At 42.6% G+C, this 17,882-nt stretch overlaps 1 protein-coding gene across 1 annotated transcript in view; it reads left to right on the top strand.

Annotated features, from left to right (window-relative positions):
• SDK2 (sidekick cell adhesion molecule 2) overlaps positions 1-17,882 on the top strand; it is a 453,394-nt gene that overhangs the window by 287,635 nt on the left and 147,877 nt on the right. Inside the window, exon 5 of the mRNA XM_021002493.2 lies at positions 8,468-8,601. Coding sequence (XP_020858152.1) covers positions 8,468-8,601 — 134 coding nt within the window. The remainder of the gene's footprint in view (positions 1-8,467; positions 8,602-17,882) is intronic.

Raw genomic sequence — 17,882 nt, 5'->3', positions numbered from 1 at the left:
GCTCTGACATTTTTGGTTTTGTTTTTAATAGAAGACTACTGTTCCTCACTGGAAGAGATGTGTCCTTAAATTAGCTCAATTTTGGCATGAGCGTCTTAAAGAGAGGGCAAATCTTTGGTTTTTATATTCATTACTCCAGCATCCAGTATACAACCTTGCACACAGTGGGTGCTATTTAAATGTTTGGTCAATCCATTTGAATTAAAGTTATTTATTTATTTTGTGGTTTTTGGAGGCAAACAGGGTTAAGTGACTTGCCCAGGGACACACAGCTAGTAAGTGCCTGAGGCAAGATTTGAATTCAGGTCCTCCAAACTGCAGAGTTGGTGCTCTAGCTACTGTGCCACCTAGCTACCCCTAAATTAAAATTATTTTTAAAGTTCCCTGGGAGTCTTCAGAAGTAGCTCTGAAAAATATAGGTCCATATTATGTAGGGATGGAAATACTAGTTTGCCAAGTAACTGAGTAAGGCCATTTTGGTGTAGTGAGAAGACAGTGAGATCCAGAAGACCTGGGTTCTAGAGCAGCTCTGCCATTAACTAGTTGTGGGACCTTGGGCATCTTATCCCTAGACTTCCATTTCCTCTTCTGTTGGACTGGATAAGGCCAATGTTCCATTCGCGCTCTGATGTTCTAAGGGAGTAGACAGGAGCCTGGAAGTTTGGTAGAGTTCCCAAGTCTCAGTTGAGGAGAGAACACATTGTGGAAGTACAGACACATGAAAGAAGGTTATAGGCCTGAGCTATAGGGCAGGAGATGAGTGGAAGACTGGATTTCCTCCAGCCGGGGCCGAAAGAGCACCAGCTTTATGGAAAACACACTTGTTTCAAAGCCAGCACAGTTTCAACCAGAAACCACAAAGGAGTACCTGGGACCCAAGTAGACAAAGAAACTTTGGGCAGAGGCCAAAAAGTCAAGAGAGATAAAGAAAGTAACAAAGAATGCTAGAACATAGAATGTTAGAGAAGGGACCTTCGGGGTCACCCAGTCTAACTCCCTTTCTACTGAACTCCCTTTAAGTCCCAACTAAAATCCCACCTGGTACAGGAAGCCTTCCCTAACCCCTCTTAATTCTAGTGCTGTTTCTTCTTTTACTTATTTCTTATTTATCCTGTATATAGCTTACTTTGTGTGTATTTTATTTCCATGTTGTCTCCCTCATCAGGTCATAAGCTCCCTGAGGGCAGGGACTGTATTTTGCCTCTTTTTGTATCCCCAGCATTAACACAGTGCCTATAGTAAGCGCTTAATAAATGTTCATTGTTTGATTTTATAAAGGTAGCTCAGTGGATAGAGTGCTGGGCCTAGAATCAGGGAGAACTAAGTTCATATTTGGCCTAAGATGCTGTGTGACCCTGGGCAAGTCACTTAACTGCTGCCTGCCTCAGTTTCCTCATCTGTAAAAGGGAGGTGATAATAGTACCACCTACCTTGCAGAGTTTTTGTAAGGATAAAATGAGATATTTGTAAAGTGCTGTGCAAATCTTAAAGCGCTATGTGCTAGCTATTATTTTTGTCATTATTTGAAGAACAGAGAAGGAAAATTTGTTGCCAAAAGTCTGTTGTTGTTGTTGTTGTTGTCATTTAATCATTTCAGTCATGTCCAAATCTTCAAGACCCACTTTGGGGTTTTCTTGGTGAGGATACTGGAGTAGTTTGCATTTAACAGATGAGGAAACTGAGGCAAAAAGAGTTATGTGACTTGCGCAGGGTCACATAGCCAGTAAGTGTCTGAGGCCAGATTTGAACTCGTGAAGATGAATCTTCCTGATTCTAAGCCCAAGGCTCTATGCACTATGGCGCCACCTAGCTGCTCCAAGTCACACAGCTGTTTAGTGGCTCTGCAGAGACTACAGCCCAGATCTTCCACTTTCCCTGATACTTCATTGCCTCTGTAGTCCTACCCACGATTGCTTGAGGGAAAGAATTAGAAAAAGAGTAAGGATAGACAACACCTGGGTGTAAAGGTACAGTGTTACTTTTAAATTTGAGCCAATAATTGCAGCCAGGACAGGACAACTGAATAAGGACATTGAAATCTGCAAGACCTGAGCTAGTTATGAATTTTAATAGTATTTACCCTAGAATCTTTTTACCTCCATTCTCAAGGTCATTTGCACCCCAAAAAGTTTGCATGCATGTGTGCGTGTGCGTGCATGTGTATGTGTGTCTGTGTGTCTGGGGATGTGTGGGTGTGTGTGCGCTCTTATATATGTGTGTGCATGTACACAGGATGGGAGAAAGGGATGCTAAGATAGTGGAGGAAACGGAAGGACTCATAGGATCACAGATTTAGAACTAACTGGAAGCTCAACTGTCATCTCACGTTTTTCCTACACTATCTCTTTTGATCCTACAACAACCCTGTGGGATAAATACTATTATTCTGATTTTATAGGTGAAGAAACTGAGGCTTAGAGAGGCAGCCTGGCATTGTGGATTAGAGCACCAGGCTCAGTCTCAGAAAGACCTAATTTCTAATCCTGCTTCCAATACATTCTTGCTGTGTGACCCTAAGTGAGCCACTTACTTTCTCTGAACATCGGTATTTGTAGTGAAGAATTGGCCAAACCCTAGATTTCATAGGTAAAGAGAGATTTTGGTAAAGGACGCTAACAGTGCAGGTTATGTAGCTTAGTGTCTTAGCTCTAGGCACAGGGAAAGGTTAAATGACCTGCCCACAGTCACCATTTCTCAGAGGCAGACTTTGAACACAGGTCTTGAATCTTTAGCCACTACAGCCATCCTGCCTCTCATCTATAAAATGAAGATAATACTTGCACCTATATCACCTATACCAGTCAGTAAGCATTTATTAAGCACCTACTATGTGCCAGGCACTGTGCTAAGCACTAGAGATACGAAAAGGACTGCAAAATACAGTCCTTGCCCTCAAGAAATTTACAATATAATAGAGGATATGACAAAGAAACAATTATATACAAAGCAAGCTATATGCAGGGTAAGTAGTAAATAAGAGTGAAGGCTCTAGAATTAAGAGGGTTTGGAAAACTTCCTGCAAAAGATGGTATTTTAGTTGGGACTTGAAGGGAAGCCAATGGGGCTTCCCAAGGAGGGAGAGCTTTTCAAATGTGGGAGCCATCCGGAGAAAATGTCTGGAACCAAAAGATAGAGCATCTTGGAACAGCAAGAAGGGCACTGTCGCTGGATCAAAGATGATGGGGGGGAGATGGGGTGTACAAATGTAAAGGTTAGAGACAGGCTAGGTTTTGGGGTCAAGTGACTTGTCCAGGGCCACACAGCTAGTGAGTGTCAAGTGTTTGGTCTGAGGCCGCATTTGAACTCAGGTCCTCCTGACTTCAGGGCTGGTGCTCTATCCACTGTGCCACCTAGCTGCCCCAGAGGGGCCAGGTTTTAAAGGCTTTGAATGACAAATAGAAGATTTTATATTTGATCTTATAGGTGATAGGGAGCCATTGGAGTTTTGTTTTTTGTAGGGATTTTTGGGATGGGCAGATGAGATGATCAGACCTGTGCTATAGGAAAATCACTTTGGTGACTGAATGAAGGATGGACTGGGATGGGGAGAGACTTGTGGCCAAGAGAATAAGCAGCAGATTGTTGCAGTCGCCCAGGTATGAAGTGATGAGGGCATGCACTAGGGTGGTGGTCATGTCAGAGGAGAGAAGGGGGTGTATTCGAGATATGTTGAAAAGGCAGAATCCATAGGACTTGGCAACAGATTGGGTACAGTGAGAAGGGTGAGGGCAAGAAACAGTGAGGAGTCAAAGACAACACTACCCAGGTTCCATCCTGAGGGACTTGAAGGATGGTGGTGCCTTTGACAGTAATAGGGAAGTTAGAAATGGGGGAGAGTCTAGGGGAAAAGATAATGAGTTTAGATTTGGACATGTTGAGTTTAAGATGTCTACTACACACCGAGTTTGAGATGTCTGAAAGGCAGTAGGAAATGTGAGACTGGAGGTAAACAGGATAGGTAGATTTGAGAATCATCAGGATAGAGATGGTAATTAAATCCATGAGAGCTGATGAGGTCACCAAATGAAATAGTATAGAGGGAGAAGAAAAGAGGGTCTAGGTAGTACACCTATGGTTAGTGGGCATCACCTGGATGAAGATCCAGCAAAGGAGTCTGAGAAGGAATAGTCGGGTAAGAAGAGAACCAGGAAAAAGTGATGTCTCAAAAACCTAGAGAGAAGACAGTATCAAGGAGGAGAGGGTGATTGATGGTCAGATGTTGCACAGAGGTCAAGAAGGATGAGGATTGAGAAAATGGTCATTGGATTTTGCAACTGAGATTGTTGGTAACTTCAGAGAAAGCAACTTTAGTGAGATGATGAGTTTAGAAGGTGTTTGTTATAAGGGGTTAAGAAGAGAATGAGAAGAGAAAAAGTGGAGGCCCTATTGTAGATGGCCTTCTCAAGGAGTTTAGCCACAAAAGCCAGAAGAGATAGGATGATAGTTATGGAGGATGGAAGGACCAAGTGAAAGGTTTTTTTTGAGGATGGGGAAGACATGAGCATGTTTGCAGCCAGTAGACAGGGGAGATTGAAGATAAGCGATAGAGTCGGGATGACAGAGGGGGCAATCTGTTGGAGAAGATGGGATGGAACGGGATAGCTTGTACATGTAGAGGACTTAGCCCTGGTGAGTCATCTCTCCGTGTATGACAGGGTTGAAGGACAAGATAAGGACAGAAAGCAGCTGAGTGATGTGAGATGAAGAAGAGGGAAGAAGAGGGAGTTCACAGCAAATGGACTCAGGGTTTTTTTTTTCAGTAAAATATGAGGCAAGGCGCTCGTCTGAGAGGGTGGCAGAACAGGGAGCCACAGGAAATTTGAGTAGGAATGAAAAGATTTGAAAGATCCTCTGTGAAGAGTTAAGATAGTGAGTTAATATGGGAGGTATGAAAGACTGCTTAGGAGCGGTGAGGGCCCTGTTGAGGTTATTTAACATAAATTTGTAGTGGACCCAGTCAGAACAGTTGCATGATTTTCTCCACTTTCAATCAACAGCAGATAGTGAAAATGATCTAAGGCCGGAGATTAGCAGGGTACAGTTGGCAATTCAATAAAGGGGCTAGAGACTTGAGAAAAAAGACAATGTGGAGTTGAACTGATTCACCAAGGGGTCAAGATGGAGAGTATGGCTAGCGTAAGAGTAATGGCCTAGGAGAGAACTGAGGGGTCAAAGGATTGGAGATCACAGTGTGGACAAAGAGTAGAGTTTGGTATGGGAAGGTAGAGGGAGATGAGGCAAAGCCAATAGATTGTGATCATGTAAGGGCATTTCAGAGTTCTTGAACACAGAAGTGGTGTATTTATGGCTAATAGCAAAGTCTGTTGTTCTGAGGTTTAATGAGGTAATAAATAAAGCCCTTATTGGTCAGTAAATTCAAATTCAACACCTACTATGTATAGCGCAGTGTGATAAGTGCGGGGGTTACAAACAAAAAGACCGAACAGTCCCTGCCTTACAGATACTTCCATTCTTTTTAATACCCTCATACCAAAATTTGACTCTATACCATGCGAGGCACTGTGCTATTGGGATACAAATATAATGCAAGCAAGGCAGTCCCTACCTTCAAGTGACTTCCATTCTAATAATAATGTATTTAAGGCACAAATAAATATGAGCTATTATCATTACTAGTCCTGCTCCCTAATTTCATAGAAGAAAACACTGAAGCCCAGAGAGACTTGAGTGACTTGCTAGTAAACATTAAAGCCACATTAGAGAATCTATTCCTCTGATTGTAAAACCTGGCACTCTTTCCACGGCACCACACTTCCTCTCTTGGCTTTTGGTGGGAGAAAGATTTCTTCTTATTAGCCTTTCAATGATGGTGGCACTCTAAGAGGAAGCTGTGAGACCAGGGACAGAGGTACTGAGGTCAGAAGTAATGCTAGTAATACTTGCTAGCTTTTATACAGCCCTTAAAGGTTTGCAAAACCCTTTACTTATGCTGTTTCATTTGATCTTCCCACAACCCTGGGAGGTTTTGTTGCTCAAATTGTTTTTCAGTCATTTCTGATTCTTTGTGACCCAATTTGGGGTTTTCTTGGCAAAGATGCTGGAGTGGTTTGCCATTTCCTTCTCCAGCTCATTTGACAGATGAGAAAACTGAGGCAAACAGGGTTAAGTGATTTGCCCAGGGTCACATAGCTAATAAGTGTCTGAAGCCAGATTTGAACTCAGAAAGCTGAGTCTTCCTGACTGCAGGTCTGACATTCTATCCACTGCACCATCTAGCTGCCCAACAGAAGAAGCTACCCTGGGAGATAGATGCTGTTATTATCCCCATTTTACAGATGGAGAAACTGAGGCCATTAGACCATAAACTTCTTGAGAGCAGAGCCTGTCTTTTGCCTGGTGCATAGTGAACACTTAATATATGCTAACTGACTGATTCACTGAATCCAAAAGAGGTTTAGTAATTTGCCCAGAGTCTCACAGCTACTAAGTGTCAGAGTCAAAATTTGAACTCAGTATTCCTGATTCCAAGGGCAGCACTTTATTCATTACCACTACACACCACCACAATTTGTCAAGCCTCTGTCCAGAGCCACCCCCTACCTCTAATTCCCATTGTCCAGATTACTGGGAAAAACAGAGAGGGAACTCTCCAGGAAGAAAAAGAACCTTTGGGTAAGAACAGAGTGGATGAGCATCCTGCAATTCCCTGCAGCTCTGTTGATGGCTAGAGAACTGACATATAAAAGACCAACAGAAAGAAAAAAAAAGCAAAACCCCTAGCCCTGTGAAAGTATAAACAAAAGAGACATTTGTGAAGCAGTTCCTTTGAGAGACTCTTTTTAAAACTCTGTAACATTCACCTTATGGGAAAATCTGAAAAGGATTCAACTGGATTTGTCCTTGTTAAACTAACATTAAGGATGTTTAACAGCTGTCTCATGCACATCACATTAAAATTTGGAGCTAGACTTGACAAACTAATGGTTTTGTTTGTCAATGGGGAAATGAATAAAAGAAGATAGAAAACAAGAAAAGAGGAAAATTTGTTGGTGGTCAGACTTTTAAGGGCTATAATGAGGCCCAGTGAGTTCCCAGCTGGGAACTACCTCACTTGAATACTACCTCACTTGAAACTGGGGTTCTAGTCTTCAGTATTGGTCCCAAGGTAAAAAGAATTCAGATTTGGGATAAGCCCAGTTCTATCTCTGTACTACTCTACCATCTCAGACACCTGTCCATCCTCAGGGAGAGAAGAGATGTCTTTAGATGTTAAAAAGGCAGGTTTGTTGTTGTTGTTGGTTTTTTAATCCTGCTTCAGAGGGGGAAACTGAGGCACAGGGGCAGGAGCTATTAGTTCTTGACAGAAGGAGACATGGATTGAATCCAACAGTACATTTGGCTAACAATCCCCTATGCCTGGAGCTTCCATCTAAATTATCATCATTAATATCTACTATACCCTTGAGGGCAGGGAATACATCTTCATCCTGTTATCCCCAGGCCCTTACATGGCACCTTGTGCATATAGTAATAGGTGTTTAATAAATATTTGTTAAATTTAATTGAATCAAACCATCAACTACATGATGTTATGCAAATAGATAAGTTCATGTAGGTCAGGCACTATTTAGTATGTGAACTAATGTTATGTATAGGGACTTTTCTGGTTCCAGATAATTTTCCTGTTCTCTCAGCATAGGAGTTTTTGAAAGGTACTGGGGGAGGCATTAATTCATAGCATGAGATTTCCCCCCAGTGCTTTTCAAAACCTCCCATGCTAAAAGGTACCTCATATTGGGAATTCATGCATAACCTTCTGGAAACAGAATTCCATAAAAAAATGTGAAATTAGTGGTCAGTCATAACCCAATCCCCCACTTCCCGGTCCAGCACATGGATGCACATCTATTTTAGATTCTGACATCCAGGGACCTTGTAGAGGGTGTGACTTTCACTACAGGCAAAGAGGGACCATGGGAGGAAAAATTGGCATCCAATATAGCAGGGGCTGGGACTCAGGCATAAGGTGATATTAAGGGGATGGGGGCTGAGAGATACGGCCCTGCCAAGGTTAAGGAACACCTCGGCATAGATAAGGAGTAGCTAGATGTCTTTGTACCTTGATTTCCTCGACTCAAAAATATGGATTATACTCTTCTTCCTGCCTTCCTTCATGGGGTTGTGAGGATCAGGAAAGATAATGTCTGTGAAAATGCATTGAAAATGTTAATGTTCAATATCGATGTAAGGCATGATTATTTTAGCTTTATGCCCTCCTCTTATCATTTCCCATTTCTCATCAGCACACACACACACACACACGCGCACACGCATGCACACACACACACACACACACACACACACACACACACACACACTCCTTCTTCAGTCTTCCTTACCCAGTAAACCCCCAGAATTCTCCCCCTCCCCAGTCCCACGCTGCTTCAGAGGGAGGCTTGGGGGTGACCCTGACAGAATCTCTCAATCAGTTCTCTGTCCTCCTCAGAGCCATCACGCTGGATAACACCCTAGTCATTCTGTCAACTGTGGCTCCTGATGCTGGCCGGTACTACGTGCAGGCCGTTAATGACAAGAACGGGGATAACAAGACCAGTCAACCCATCACTCTCACCGTGGAAAGTAAGCACAAGGCCTGGGGACTGATGAAGGAGTGGGCCACTCGATCTTCAGGAAAGGAGCTGGGGAGGGGGAGTTAATTGGGGAAAAGGTGGACTGCAGAGAAGTATATTCGTTTGGCTTGAGGGTGTAGAGGTGAGGCAGGAAGAGGCCTGCCTCCAGAGCAGAAGGGGATGGGAGAGACAATTTGCAAAAGAGACAGCCAAGGGCTAAGCTCTTCACATTGGTTCCCTTGACAAGTGCAAGATCCTAAGGTTTCATCAAAAGAGGCACCAAGAATGATGAAGCTGTATGGAGGCTCTTAGCCAGGCTCCTGCGAAATTGGGGGTAGTTGCACAGTGAGTGTGCGGGTGTGGGTGTGGGTGTGTGCAAGTGTGAACTACTAAAGCAGAGGTTCCTAACTTTTTTTTTTGTGGCAAAGACCTCTTCCTCAGTCCAGAGAAGCCTATTTCTCAGAATAATTTTCTAAACTACATAAAATAAACTACATAAGATTGGGGTGAAAACAATTATATTGAAACAAAGCTGTAATTTCTTTTCTGTCCATGGACCCCCTGGAATCTATCCATGAATCTTTGTGGAGAATGGGGGGAGTCTATGTACCACGGGTTAAGAACCCTGCACTAATATTTGGGACCAGACAGTGGCATAGCTCAGGCAGTGAGAGAGTAGGAGGTAAGGACTCAGAAAGCTATTCCTTGCTTCCACTATAGACATATAAAGAAACCTGTCTGCCCTGAAGAACTCAGCCCAGGGTATTGTTCTCATTGACAGGAATCAATCAACAAGCATTTATTAAGCCTCTAACATGTGACAGGCACTGGATATACAAAGACAAAATCAAAACAGTCTTCTCCCTCAAGGAATTACATTGTGGTGGGAACCTGACATCTACTTTTTTATGTTTATGTGTGTATGTGTGTGTGTGTGTGTGTGTGTATGTGTATATATTATACATATGTATACATACATACGTATGCATATGTATATATGCATATATATACACATATATACACACATACATATATTTATATATGTGTGTATGCACATATACAAGTGTGTGTATGTATTATTCAGTCGTTTTCAGTCTTATCCAACTATTTGTGATTCCATTTGGGGTTTTTTGGCAAAGCTTCTGAAGCAATTTGCCATTTCCTTCTCCACCTCATTTTACAGGTGAGAAAACTGAGGCAAACAGGATTAAGTTTGACTTTTCCAGGGTCACACAGATAGTTAAGTGTCTGAAACCAGGATTTGAACTCAGGAAGAAAAGTCTTGCTGCCCCCCCAGACTCATCACTGTATCGACTGTGCCACCTAGCTGCCCCATATGTTAATATACATATATGTGTATATTTTATGCACATCTGTATGTATTGTCAGCATGGGTACATACATTCACACACACAACATACAAACCAGATACAAGGTGGCTAGGGAGACACAGAAAGTATGAGCAGTTGGAAAAAAGATGAAAGGGCTCCTACAAAGGGTCAAATGCTTGAGCTGAGCCTTGAAGAAAGCTAGGATACAAGAAGCAAAGATGAGAAAGAAGTGGATTCTGAGTTTTGGATACAACTGGTGGGAAAGCCCAGAGATGAGAGGTGGAAGGTTGTGTGTGATGTATAATAAGAAAGCTAGTGCTTCTGGACAGTAGAGTACATACAGGGGAAGAATGAATGAGAAGATTGGAAAGATGTAAAGGAGATAAATTGAGAAGAGCTTTAAATGTTAAAAAAAGAAAAAAAGAGGAGGTTATATTTGATTGTGGAAGCACCAGAATTTACAGAATAGGAGGGATCAGACCTGAACTTTAGGAAGATTACTTTAGGAGCTGTGTGGAGGATACATCAGAATGAAGAGAGATTTGAGGCAGGGAGATCAATTAGAAACTATTTCAACATGCCAGGGAAGAGGTAAAGAGGATCTGGAGGAAAGTGTTGGCCCTGTGAGTGGAGAAAAGGGAATTGTATGTGGGAGATATAGATGTTGGCCAAAATGTATCAGCTGATCAGATATGTGGCATGAGAGTGAGGAGTTGAAGACACCCAGGTTGTGGAACCAGATAACTAGAGGAACTACAGTATACTTGACAGTAATAGAGAGATTCGGAAGAGGGGTAGGTTTGCAGAAAAGATAGTGACTTCTTTTTTGGACATATTGAGTTTGAGATTTCTGCAGGGCATCCAGTTCAAAATGTCTAATAGGCAATTTGTGATGTGGGACTGAAGCTGAGGAGAGACAGTAGGGAGGCTAGTCTAGGAATCAAGCTTCCTAGAGATAACGAAACCCACCTTGAAGTAATTCAGGGATTGGAGAGAGAGAGAGAAGAGAAGAGAAGAGGGTCCAGTACAGAGCTTTGAGGTTTACCTCCAGTTAGGAAATGTAGCACGGATGATGATCCAGAAAAGGGGACTAAGGGAGAGTAAGGGCAGGATCACTAAGAGATGAGAGATCACCAGAGAGGAGAGGGTAGTCATCAGTGTCAAGCGCTGAAGCAAAAATGAGAAGGGCGAGGACTGAAAACAAGCCAGTTTGAGCCCTCAAGCTAAATGTTAAATTTTCAGTGTGAGCATTTACACCTCAGAAACTGGCAAAGTCAGGGCTTGATTTATTGTTTTGTTGATTGTCTTAAGACAGTGGGAAAAATGTTAATCATGGAGATTAAACTTAAAAGTGTGTCCTGTATTCTCTTTTTTTTTTCCCAGAGAGCTAGTTGCTAAACATTTACCAGCACATTCATGAGAAAAGGTCATCAGAGTTGGCAAGTAAGAGATCATTAGTAATTTGGAGAGAGCAGATTCATTTGTAAGATGAGGTCACAAGCCAGACTGCAGAGGGTTGATTAGTGAGTGAGAGGAATTGGAGGAAAGAAACGTAGGCAGAGTTTTCAAGATGTTTGCTGGGAAAAGAGAGAACATATATAGGAAGATGGCTAGTGAGAATGGCAGAATCTAGTGAAGGACTTTTTGAAGTATGGGAAAGACTTGAGTGTTTTTAGGTGGCAAGGAAGGAGACAGTTGATAGTAAGAGATTAAAGATCAGAAAGAGAAGAGTGATGAAAGGGAGAACAATCTTCTGATAAAGACAGGAGTGGAGGGAATCAAAGGTTCGTGTAGACATGTTAGCTTTAGCAGGGAGAAGGTCCACCTCTTCAACAGAGACTTAAGTAAAGGAGGAGTTCATGGGAGATGTTGTCAAGGAGTTCTGAGAAGAGGGAGTTCAGGGACAATTACCTCTATTTCCTGAAAATATGAGTCAAGATCCTCAGCTGCTAGATTTGGAGGAAGGAGTGTTATAAGAGACTGAAAGATAGGAACTAAGTTTGGCTAGTGGTCTAGAGAGTCAGTTAGGGAGGATTAAAAAGATTTCTTCTCTCCAGTGAGGGCACTGTTGAGATTAGATAATACAAAGTTGTAGTGAAACTAATCAAGACGGTTATATGACTTCCTCCAGCTCTGTTCAGCAGCATGTGAAGAGGAGAGGAGGTAAATGGTAGGAGTAATCCAAGGTTGGGGTTTGCAGAGAGGTGTGTAGCAGTAGATCAAGACAGCAACTGATTCAAGAGCAAAAGATAGTGCAGAGTTGAAAAGGTTAACTTAAGAGTTTTCCGTGGTTTGGAAAGGGTCAAGATTCAGAGGGGAATTATCAAAAGTAAGGCAATGTCTTGAGAAAGAACTGAGGAGTGGAAGGATTCTAAGTCATGGTGAAGATAAAGAATAGATTCAAGAAGAGTAAAGAATAAGGAGAGATGGATTGATAGGAGATTGTGATAGGGTAAAGGAAAATCAGAGTTCTTGACCATAGAAGTAAAATAGTTGTACATGATAGAAAGATCAAAAGGTGTTGCTATCCCTGTGAGGAGGTGAGGTAGAATAAGAGTTGGTCATGGAATTTAAGCAGATTGACCAACTGGAAGGTTAGAGTGCTTGAGGAAACATCAATATGTATGTTAAAGTCTTCTAGTATAAGAGCAAAAATTGGGATGGAATGGAAGACTGTGAACCAGGCACTGAAGTCTTTGAGAAAGGACAGAGAGAGAATAACCTGACCATCAGTAGATAACATCTACCAGGATCTGGCTTGGGTGATAAATGTGAATACAGTGAACCTAAAAGGATGAAAAGTTTCTGAGAGATGAAAGCAGAGAGAGAGTCTGGAAATGACAATGGAGAATTGGAGGCATTCAGACTCTCTCTTTGAGACTAGTATATCAGGGAGTAATAGAAAAGAAAGATGCAACAGTTATTGGAAAGGATATCTAGGGAGATCAGTGTCATCTTAGGGGGATCCTAGTCTCCATGAGCTCCGTAAGATGGGAGGAGCATGAGAGGAAGACATCTAAATTGAAGGGAAATTTATTAATTATGGACTAGGCACTGGATAGAGGGCACAATGGAAGGGGCAAGCAGATCCAGAGTGGGACCTGGGAGGTATAGGATTGAGGTGGATGGGAATGAGAGAAGGGAAAGTGGGAGTAAGGGAAGTAGATTACTCTTACACAGCCAAGAAATAGGCAACACCAGGAATAGAAGAGACAGAGTGGGTAGGAGATTGCTAGATAGTGGGGAATGAATCAGGGTAGAGTATCAGTAGATGGGAACAGCTCTCCTGATGATCACAGGTAAGTAGAAGGTTTCAGGTCACAGCTCAACTTGGGAGTTCTTAGAGTGATCGTGGTTGCAGTCTGAGTGCAGCCTGTCACAACATCCTATCCCAGCCTGCTCTGACTGTGTCCAACTCCAGTAGATGGGTAAGACTGATGGAGCTCTGTCTGCTGCAGGCATGATAGGCATGGGACAAGGAGTCAGACCTAAGTTCCGAGCCGAGCTCTGCTGATCAGCGCCTGTCAAACCTTGCACAAATCCCTTTACCTCTCTAGCCATGGGTTTCTGTATCTATAATACCAGAGGATTGGACTTGATGCCCTTTAAGACTCCTTACTGTTTTAAGTCTCTGAATAGCCCTTGCAATCATTAGGCAGGGTCCTTATACAAATATTATTCGTTCCTGGATCTTCTCATTGAAGAGAAAAGACAATCTTGCTCACTGGGCAAATGGTGGATAACTGAGTCTTAGAGAGAGGGGTTTTCTCTCTCCCTGGAATAGGCAGAATGTGAGAAAGAAGGGGAGGAACAGAGGGAATGGGTTAATAGGGAAAGAATTAGAAATTAAGGTAAGACTAAGCCATGAGTCAGAGAAGTGTGCAAGACTCTGGGGATGGTACAACCTGGACCTTTTCCCCATCCATCTAGCGATAGATCCCAGGAACTCTGATTCTTTATCCTATTCTCAGTGTCTGGAAAGAGGTGGTTGACTCAAGAACCATGCCCAGGAAGAGGTCAGAAGGAATCACTGAGTGAATCTGATATGGGGCAGAACACTTCTTTCTAGCAACATAGCAGCTGCAAGCTGGAAGAGCCAGATGTTCACTTCCCTCCACATCTGCACAACTCCTGCTTAGAAAAGAAAACCTCATTAATCATCCATGGTTAGGCTGAGACTCTGGATGATACCAAGAAGATGCAGTGCCAATTGTTTCTGCATTCTTGGCTATCCCATCTCTGGTTTCCATATTCCCGCAAACTAGGAGAAACTTAGGAGATAGCCTTAGGATGCTAGCCTCTGCAATCCATGACCCTCCCAGGTTCCCACAGGAATTCCTCATCATCATCCCAGAATCTATTTGCTTCTCCCAACTCAAGGTCACTTGGAATCCAAACCAACCCTTCCAAGAAAAGATGTCCTATAACCAGAAGAACCACAGTATCCCAAAATTGGAAGGGGCCCTGGGAGCTGTGTATTCCTACTGGTGCCCAAACCCAAGTCAAGCCACACAAGTTTAGCATTTTTTAAAATAGAAATTATAACATTTTGGAGCTAAAAAAAAAAAAGAAAACTTTGGAAATCATCTCATTCCTGCAATGGTGACATTCTCTCCTGTCTAATTTGCTTCCTGCCCCAAGGAACGAAGTCTTATCTTTTTTCTTTCTTTTTTTTCCTCCCCGATCATGCTGGGGCAATGATGACAAAGTTCCTAACTGCATTGGTTTGAGCTGAAGTTATTTAATAGGCAGAGTGAGGTTTTAACCATCTAAAGGAGATTACTTTTTCTTTTGAATTTCTCCCTGGTCATTAAATCATTTTGACTCTTACCTGTCATGGAACAAAAGCAAAACACAATGGGGGGAGGGGAGCAGGAGAGAAGGGAACTGAGCTGCATAAAGTGAGAAGCCAATGTGTAAACCCCAACGCACTGACTACTGACCAACCCAGCTCCTAATCTTATGTGTCTCTGCTGACCCTGGAGAGGAGTGAATAGAAGAGAGTGAAGTTACCCATAGTACTTTCTGTTCTTCAGTTCCTGGGTGGCATCAGAGCCTGCTTTCCATGGGAAGTTAAACAGCTATACCCTCCCACCCAAATATAGATGGAATGTAGGTATTCCCAGCTCAGCTGTCATAGGCAACTTTGCCCCAAGAGAAAAGCAACCATCACAACATCTCTCTGCTCTGCCTCTCCTCCCCGGAGCCCTCCAACAACTCAAAGGAGGTAGGAGAACCCACCTAAACCCCTCAAACCCCAACTGACAGGCACAAGGATAAAGCAGGCACTCCTATTGTAACTTGCAAACCAGATTTCTCTGTTTTCCCAGTTCCAAGCGCCCTTTGCCTCCTTCTCCCACTCTGTGATTTGTGTTGGATTGAGAGCAGAATCAGCCGATATTTTTTTTTAGCTAATTTCTCCTCCCACGAATGACTACACTTCAAAACCCTGTTCCTGTCAGTGACAGAAATCCTCCAGACTGCCTGCCAATTTACAAGGAGGAATCATCGCTTTTCCCACTACCAACTCTGTCTGTCTCCTCGCCATCTCTCTCTCTCCCCCTATATTTTTCCCTCCTCCCCTTCTTCTTCTACCTCTCCTCTCTGTCCAGAGCAGCTGCGGTAGCCCATTCTGGCCAGTCCACCCTCTATCCCAACTTCAGCCTTCTCCCGTGGTGATAATGTATGCTGTCACCAATTCCTGGAAAGGCAGCCTGGTGTGGCCTGTTCTCCCGGGATTGTGTCTATTTCATTGAGTAGAGCATGTCCAACTGTGCTTCTGCTTGATAATGATAAGAATATATGCAAATTCCTCATATGCATAGCTCTGTGCCCCAGACTTCCTGTCATCACAGAAGCCCAAGGTTTCCACAGGTCTGACATTCTTGCTGTGACCCTGTGTGGACTTATCAATGGCTTAGAATTCAGATGCATCACCTCCCCTGCCCCACCCCCAGCCAGTACTGGTTGGCTCAGGGCCAACTTTAATTTGCAGTAAATCTCTGAGGCTCCAGCTTATGCTGACTTCACAATCCCAACTGTGGGAGAAATTTATTTGGACACTTTTGCCCATGTCATTGCTGCTGGCAGGACCTGGGTTATCATGACACACTCCCCAGCCTTCTCTTTTCTGCCAAAGACAAGGAGGCTTCAATGAAATCTCAAATGAGTTTCAAGCTAGAGGAGCCATGGATCTGGGTGAGCTACCATCACATGATCAAAGTCACTCTGTCTTTACCCATTTCGTGGTTGACGGGTTAATGATAATCGCTCACGTTTCGTACTTGAAGGTTCACAAAGTACTTTCCTCAGAACAATCTTGTGAGGAAGTTAGTGTGTGTGATCCTATCCCCATTTTATACATGAGGAAACTGAGGCTGAAAGAAATTAAATAACTTGTCCACAGCCACATAGCTAATAACTGCCTAAATCTGGGTTCCAGCCTAGATTCCCTAATGCTAAGCACTCTTTCCATTGCAACCATTTTTTGATCATGGACCCTTTTGGCAGTCTGGTGAAGCCTCTGGACCCCTTCTCAGAATGATGCTTGTAAGTGCATAAAATCAATTATATAAGAGGGAACCAATTATATACAGTTAGCAAAAAATTTAAAAAACAATTTCACAGACCCCAGGTTAAAAACTCCTGTACCACACGCTACCCCATCTCTGGTGTTTTTCCTCTCTGGATTCCTTATACCACCACATTCTCTTCCTGTCCCATGACGGCTTTTAAAGAGTGCAATGGATATTCAGTTCAATAAATATTTGTTGAATTGAACGGCTCTCTGAGTAGATGTGAACCCACAGATTACTTCAAATCTGGTCTGGCTTTTTTGAGGGCCTTGGGTACAAAGAAGAGCAAGTAAGCCATGGGTGCTATTTGAACAAATAAAGTATATAATATTAAGGTAGTGGCACACATAATAGGGACAAAAGAGAGACTAAAAAGTGTTCTAAGTTAATTTGAAAAAGAGAGAGAGTGGAGATTTAAGTTAAATACTTTTAGCCAGGGAGATCAAGGAAGGCTTTATGGAAGGGGTTCCATCTGAACTAAGCCTGGAAGGATTTCAGTAGACGGAGATGAGGAGAGAGTGTGCTCCTGGCCTGAGAGATGGCCTGCAACATAGAGAACTCAGAGAGGAGCAGAGTGATATTGGGGGGAGCTAGTCTTCCAGTGTGCCTGGAATGCAGTGTATGTGGGAGGAAATAATGAGAAATGGGGCTGAAAAGGATTTCAATATTTAGACTCAGGAATCTGTAGGGGGTTTTTTCCCAGTTTTTAGATTGATTCTCTTTGAACCCCCAGCAGCTAACACAGTACCTTGTACATAGCCAGCATTTCAAATTAAACAGATTCATACCAGTTGAGTCCTCAAACAGGTCAGTTGGTTTTACCCCAGGAAAAGTTATTTTCTAAAATCTGACTGTGTCCTTACCCTTGGGCCAAACATCTCAAAAATACATTAATTTTGGTCAGGAGGAAAACTAGGTAGAAGAGAAATTATTCAGAACAGCCTATCCCCATTGCAGGGAAACATGTTCTAATAACATTTAGTCAGGTATGTTATCTTTGTATCTTTTTTTCTCATTATTAAATTTTATTTTTAATTTATGGAATAAAACAAGCATTTCCATACATAGTACAACAAAAGAAGATGATTGCACATGAAACTGCAAATTTACTATGTACAACTTGCTATTCCTTTAAAATATGCAACAAAACTATCATGTAAATTTCTTTTTTTTCTTCCCTCCTCTCCCCCCACCTAGAGATGGCAACCATTAGAAACAAATAGGGGTGTGTGTGTGTGTGTGTGTGTGTGTGTGTGTGTGTGTGTGTGTAAAATTATTCTCTATATGCTTCTATTTATCAGTTTCTTCTCTGGATGCAGATCACATCTTTATTCGTATGTCCTTTATAGTTAATTTGGGTATTTATAATAATCAAAATAACATTC

This window comes from Phascolarctos cinereus, unplaced genomic scaffold (genome assembly GCF_003287225.1).
Source record: "Phascolarctos cinereus isolate Bilbo 61053 unplaced genomic scaffold, phaCin_HiC Scaffold_5;HRSCAF=322, whole genome shotgun sequence".
Classification (NCBI taxonomy): domain Eukaryota; kingdom Metazoa; phylum Chordata; class Mammalia; order Diprotodontia; family Phascolarctidae; genus Phascolarctos; species Phascolarctos cinereus.
This window is presented reverse-complemented; position numbering and strand designations above follow the sequence as displayed.